The sequence below is a fragment of the Mustela lutreola genome, chromosome 7 (assembly GCF_030435805.1).
Source record: "Mustela lutreola isolate mMusLut2 chromosome 7, mMusLut2.pri, whole genome shotgun sequence".
Classification (NCBI taxonomy): domain Eukaryota; kingdom Metazoa; phylum Chordata; class Mammalia; order Carnivora; family Mustelidae; genus Mustela; species Mustela lutreola.
Window position 1 is genome coordinate 80,329,663 of NC_081296.1, and position 6,734 is coordinate 80,336,396.

Consider the following 6,734-nt stretch of genomic DNA (forward strand, 5'->3'; position numbering starts at 1 on the left):
TCACAGCTTCACTTCCTATTAAAGCTATCCCAGGGAGAAGCCATTTTAACTACTGGCAACCACGCCTCCAAAAAACAAGAACCCGATGCCAGGGACTGTTTTCGCCGAGGGGATAAAAATAAATGCCTTAAATTCCTCTAAATTTTAAAAGGATGTTGTTGTCATCTTTACTTTTGTCAGGCAAGCAATACCGGATTAAATTCACCTCCAATCCATAGGAAGCGATCAGAAACGCCCTTGTTGCGTAGAAGAAGTGAGGCCGGCCATCTTTGAGAAGGGCGTGACTAGTTGAAATCCTTTCAGAACCTTTAATACTAAGTCGTCCCCGTCCTGCCAGGTGTCTAAGCAATACTTTACATCTGGGCGGCTTTAGCATCCTGTTAACGCAACTGAAGTTGCCATTTTGTTTAAGGGCACCCGGTAACACTGGGTAAAATAATGATGTATTCTGAGGCATTTTCCTGTGAAGTTAGTTAACCCCCAGTAGTTTGTGGTAAAAATTGCAACAAAATAAAAGTGCTATACCTCTTGTTGTTTGATAGCATTAATCGCCACACTACCCAACTTCTGTAACATAACCAGTTTTTAAGATTTAATATTCTCTTTACTCCCACCCTGTGGTGGAAATTCTAAGTAATGTATTGCCTAAAAGGCAGAAGAATAAAGAAGGAAACGTATGGGACCCAGTTAATCCACAAACTAGATTCTCAATTCAGCTCCGAATAACTGAGTCAATAGTCATTTACCATCTCAGAGCCTGGAGGAAGGCTGACAATCAGTAAAAATGTACCAAGAGGTTCTCCAACTTAGGCTTGCTAAGACAAGCTCTTTATTAATACAGGAATGTGGTATTTATCATTGTCTCTCCATCTCTCCACCCACCTTCATTTTTCAACCCTTTGGGGACCCATAACAAACAAGGAAGTGGGCAAATGTATGAAATGCTGCCTCCTGCTTTATGGTTCTATGAAGTCAGTGTCTGGCCTTCCTTGTTGGATTCCAGCAGCAACATCCATCAATATCTAAATTCCCCTTTCTTCTGATGCCCAACCCAGCCCCTCCTCTTCCCCAGCAGACTCTGACTCTGCATATGTTGTATTTTTAATGCTGAAATTTGGCAACCCTTTCCAAGCCCAACCATCAGAATGTAATGAAGCAGAAGATCTTTTTCTGCGTCTCACACTTGGATGGTGTGGAAAATTCGGAGTGCCTCCGTTTATAGAGCAGGTATTATTTTGCCGTCCCCCCTGCGATGCAGCTTGTCCTCTTCCTGACTCTCCCCTGTGGTTTGTTCACACTGTCACTAATAGCATTTGTACCTCTCTTAAGACACTTTCACATTTTAAAGTGATTGGTTGTAAGTGTACTTGACTGCGAGTTTCTAAAGACAGGTATTTCTCTACTGTTCATCTCTGCGTCCACTCTATGCTTAGTAAATGCTTGCCAGGTGAATACAGGAGAGAATGGTAACAATGTTCTTCCAGTCGCAGAGGCCTGAAGCCCTGGCCATCTTTGACAACTCCCCTTCCTTTCCATCACATTCCATAAGTTGCCAAGTCCTGTTGATTCTTCCTCTACAATGCTTCTCATGTGTTTTTTGGTTGTTGTTGTTGTTTTTTCATTGCAACTGATACCACCTTTTGGCTTCTTATTTCCTCACTACTGAATTACTGAAATATTCTTCTGATTTTCTGGGCCCAAATTGTACTCTCTAATTCATTTTGCACAGTACCAGATTAATTTTCCTAAAACGCCCTCTTAATCTTATCTCTTGCCTGCTTAAAAATGTTCTCTAAGATTCAGCTCCTCGGTATGGCATTCAAGGCGTTCCATAATCTATTCTCAACTTACTTTGTATTAGTTCTTAGATAGATAGATAGAGATATATGTATATCACCTGTCACTATCTCTATCTGTATCTATATAGAGAGATACATGTCAGGCAGAGAAAGACAAATACTGTATGCTCTCACTTATATGTGGAAACTAACAAAGCCAAACTCCATATGAACAGAGAGTGGGTTGGTAGTTACCAGGGGCTGTGGAGTAGGGGAAACGGGGAGATATTGTTCGAAGGGTAAATATACATTTCCAGTTTAAGAAGTTCTGGGAATCTAATGTACAGCATTAGGATTATAGTTAATGATGCTAAATTGTATTCCGTAGTTGAAAGTTGCTAAGAGAGTAGATTTGATTTTATTTTTAAAGATTTTATTTATTTAACAGAGAGAGACACAGTGAGAGAGGGAACACAGCAGGGGGAGTGGAGAGGGAGAAGCTTCCTGAGGAGCAGGAAGCCCGATGTGGGCCTTGATCTCAGGACCCTGGGATCAGGACCTGAGCCAAAGGCAGACACTTAATGACTGAGCCAACCAGGTGCCCCAAGAAAGCAGACTTTAAATGTTCTCACCACCACCACAAAAATGGTTAATTATATAAAGTGAGGGATGTGTTCATTAACCTTATTGTGGTAAACATTTTGCAATATGTGCCTGTATCAAATCATCACACTGCACACCTTAAACTTACATAATGTCATGTGTCAATGTTATCTCAATAAAAAAGGTTTGGGGGAGAAAAAAAATGATAAGTGTTGTAGTTCAGAGGTGAGAGAGATCAATATAGCTTGGGGTGGGGTGGGGAGACCAGGAAGGCATGCTAAGGAAGTGTAGATTCATTTCCCTAAATACTGTGGGGATCCCATTGCTCCTCAAACCAACAGCCTCACCTCTCTCAGACCACACCTGAGAAGGATTTTCAAAACAGAAGATACTCAAGCCAGGCTTTGAAGGATAGGATTCAGATAGATGAAGGAGAGGGTCACCTGTCTGGTTCAGTCAACAGAATGTGATTCTTGTCCTTGGGGCTAATTCCGAACCCCACAGTGGGTGTAGAGATTACTTAAAAATAAAACCTTAGGCTTAGTCATTAAGCATCTGCCTTCGGCTCAGGATATGGTCCCAGGGTCCTGGGATCGAGCCCCGTATCAGTCTCCCTGCTGGGCAGGAAGCCTGCTTTTCCCTCTCCAACTCCCCCTCCTTGTGTTCCCTCTCTCACTGTGTCTCTCTCTGTCAAAATAAACAAATAAATTTTAAAAATATGTATTTTTTAAAAAACATCTTGGAGTGCCTGGGTGGCTCGGTGGGTTAAGCCCTCTGCCTTCAGCTTGGGTCATGATCCCAGGGTTCTGGGATCGAGCCCCACATCGGGCTCTCTGCTCAGTGGGGAGCCTGCTTCCTCCTCTCTCTCTGCCAGCCTCTCTGCCTACTTATGATCTCTGTCTGTCAAATAAATAAATAAAATCTTTAAAAAAAAAATCTTGGGCACCTGGGTGGCTCAGTCAGTTGAATAGCTGCTTTCAGCTTGGGTCATGACCCTAGGTCCTGGGAGGAAGAACCAAATAGGGCTCCCTGTACAGGGGAGAGTCTGTTTCTCCATCTCTCTCTGCCCTCCCATCTCATGCTCACTTACTCTCTCTCTCCCTCTCTCTCTCTCTCAAATAAATAAATAAATAATGTTTAAAAAAAAAATCTTGAAAAAAATAGATGAAAAAAGTAGATGAAGGGGAGGTGTGAGATGTGTTAGGAACGGTATGAAAGAGGTTGTGGTGGATAGATCAGGATGGGACCATCGTGGGCCTTAAATGCCAGCCTGATGAGGAGAAGGTGGTTTGGGTTTGATCTTGTAGTCCTTCAAGATTTCTTAGTAGAGAAGACATGTTAGGAAAACATGTCAGTGTGAAGGGTAAGATTAGAGGGGAGACTAGAGGGTGGCAAATTAGAAGGCCATTCAACTGTCTACATCTGACTTGAGAATGGCTTGACTTAAGGAGGTGACAATCCATCCATATATACAACATCTAAGGCTTAGTCTTTAAAAACAGGAGACATACCTACCTCTCCAGTAAGAGTCCCATGTGGTCTTGTGCAAAAGAAAGGAGAAAGACTGGTTGGACTTTAGTGTGACCTCCTGGTTTCTCCAGTCCTCCCATGACATGTTTGCACTTGCCTTTAGTACTGACTCTACAGCCCCACCATCATGGTATCTGGGGGGACTCCAGGCTCTTTCCCTTGTGTGTGGGTCTGTTTCTTTGACTAAGCCCATTTTCACAGCACCCCTTTGAGCTGCAGGCTTTAGTAAAATATACTCCAGATGGTGCTGGAAGTAGTTAAGGCTTGTCACTCTGCCCCAGTCTACTTCGTCTTTCTGAAGGGCCAGCAGTCCTATACCTTGCCCACCCCTGGTTGGTCTAAGACTTAGACTCAGCCTAATGGGGACAAGGTCAGTTTGTTTTGCCTTGGAACTACAAACAACTCTCCCACTATTGTAAACTACTGGGCGAAGGGGGACCGGGAGAGGGAAGGCCATTAGATACTTTCAGCTACATTCTCAGAAGTATCCCACAACAGAGAAGCTATACTGCTAGAAACTGTCAGGAATGCGGTCTTCATGCAGATGGAAGTTCATATGCACCTTCGAAACAAAGGAGAAAGGGAACTCCACGTTCTAGTTTCCTCTCACCCAGGTCCCTCTGTACCCTGCCTTTCTAGAAGGTATTTGAGCACCCCTCCCCCTCATAAAGACTCTCTTGCACTTTTCTCTTTTGCCCTGCTCTCCGTCCATTTCCTTTTCTCCTGACTAGAAAGTCAAAGTGTGAGCTGAGCATTAGAGTTCCCTGGTCTCAAACCCCTGAAGAGGGAACCTGATGTCAAAGGCCCCTGCCTTGGGTGCCTGGATGGCTCAGTTTGTTAAGTGTCTGCCTTTGGCACAGGTCAGGATCTCAGGGTCCTGAGATCGAGTCCTGTATCAAGCTCCATGCTGAGCGGAGAGCCTGCTTCTCCCTCTACCTCTGCTGCTCCCCCTACTTGTGCTTTTTCTCTCTCTCAAAGAAATAAAATCTTAAAAAACAAAAAACAAAAAACAAAAAACGACTCCTGACTTGGTGGGTTCACAACACTCTTCTTCTTTTCTTCTTTTTTTTTTTTTTTTTTAAGATTTTATTTATTTATTTGACCGAGATCACAAGTAGGCAGAGACACAGGCAGAGAGAGAGAGAGGAGGAAGCAGGCTCCCCACTGAGCAGAGAGACCATGCGTGTGGGGCTTGATCCTAGGACCCTGAGATCATGACCTGAGCCGAAGGCAGAGGCTTAACCCATTGAGCCACCCAGGCACCCCTTTTCTTTCTTTTTTAAGATGTTATTTATTTATCTAAACTTATTTATTTATTTAGAGAGCATGAGCCGGGGGAGGAGGCAGAGGGAGAGGGAGAGAGAATCCAATGGGACTCCATGCAAAGCGCAGAGCCTGACGTGGGGTTTGATCTCATCACCCTGAGATCATGACCTGAACCGAAATCAAGAGCTGGACATTCAACTGACGACTGAGTTACCCAGGTGTCCCTCTCTCAACAGCTGGGAGCTGTTGCAGGGGCTGTGACAGAGCCTCATCTGTCTTTGCATGTCCAGTGCTCCCCACAGGAGAAACAAGAGGGACCCAGCAGTGCTCCTTCCACTCATGCCTCCTTTCCTCTGAAGTCAACCCACTGCCCGCCCCACTTCAGGTGCTGGGAGGATGATAGATGGGAGACTCCTTGGGTGACGCTCAGGTGTGTCACCAGTGGCGTCTTCCCATCAGTGCAGACTTCCCTGGCCTCCTCCTGTCTCTCCTCAGCCATCCTCTGAGCAATAGGAGACCGCTGCTCAGGACAGTCCCAGAGCCTGACTTGGGGGTAGGGAGAAGTGAAGCCATAGATCACCTGCCCCTCTGTGCCCTTCTGGCTACAGCCCAGCGTCTCTACAGCGTCCCTCCCCTCCCCAACTCCAGCCCACAAATCCCTGCCTTGCTCCTTCCAGCCATCACTCAGCCCCAGGGATGGCTCTGCAGGATGTGTGTAAGTGGCAGGCCCCGGACACCTGGGGACTGTCGCCTCACCTGCCTCAGGCCAGCGGCTGGGCCGTGCCCCCAGGTTGTGACCCTCAAACCTTCCTGCGGACGCATGGCCCCAGGCTGGCCCACGGCACCACCACCTTGGCCTTCCGCTTCCGGCACGGAGTCATCGCCGCTGCGGACACCCGGGCGTCCTGTGGTAGCTATGTGCAGTGCCCGGCCTCGCGCAAGATCCTCCCGGTGCACCGTCACCTGCTGGGCACCACATCCGGCACGTCTGCAGACTGTGCCACGTGGTACCGCGTGTTGCGGCGGGAACTGCGGCTGCGCGCCCTGAGGGAGGGGCGGCTGCCCAGCGTGGCCGGGTCCGCCAGACTCCTGTCGGCCCTGATGTCCTGCTACCGGGGGTTGGATCTATGCGTGGCCACCGCGCTGTGTGGCTGGGACCGCTCGGGCCCTGCCCTCTTCTATGTGGACAGTGACGGCACCCGCCTGCAGGGGAACATCTTCTCGGTGGGCTCTGGATCTCCTTACGCCTATGGCGTGCTCGACCGCGGCTACCGCTACGACATGAGCCCCCAGGAAGCCTATGCCCTGGCTCGCCGCGCCGTGACCCACGCCACCCACCGCGATGCCTACTCAGGGGGCTCTGTAGACCTTTTCCATGTGCGGGAAAGCGGATGGGAGTATGTGTCGCGCAGCGATGCCTGTGTGCTGTACTGGGAACTGCAGAAGCTTCCGGAGCCAGAGAAGGAGGAGGAGGAGGAGGAGGTCCGCCAGGACCAGGCTGAGCCTGCCACCCTGCACAGAGACTCCAGGCTGGCCGCAGAGACTGAGATGCTGTGA

General features: G+C 47.9%; 1 protein-coding gene across 1 annotated transcript; it reads left to right on the plus strand.

The window, feature by feature from the left end:
- The first annotated feature begins 5,873 nt into the window (after positions 1–5,873).
- On the plus strand, positions 5,874–6,734 carry PSMB11 (proteasome subunit beta 11). Its single transcript, XM_059183418.1, has one exon. The coding sequence runs from the start codon at positions 5,874–5,876 to the stop codon at positions 6,732–6,734; it is 861 nt and encodes a 286-aa protein (XP_059039401.1).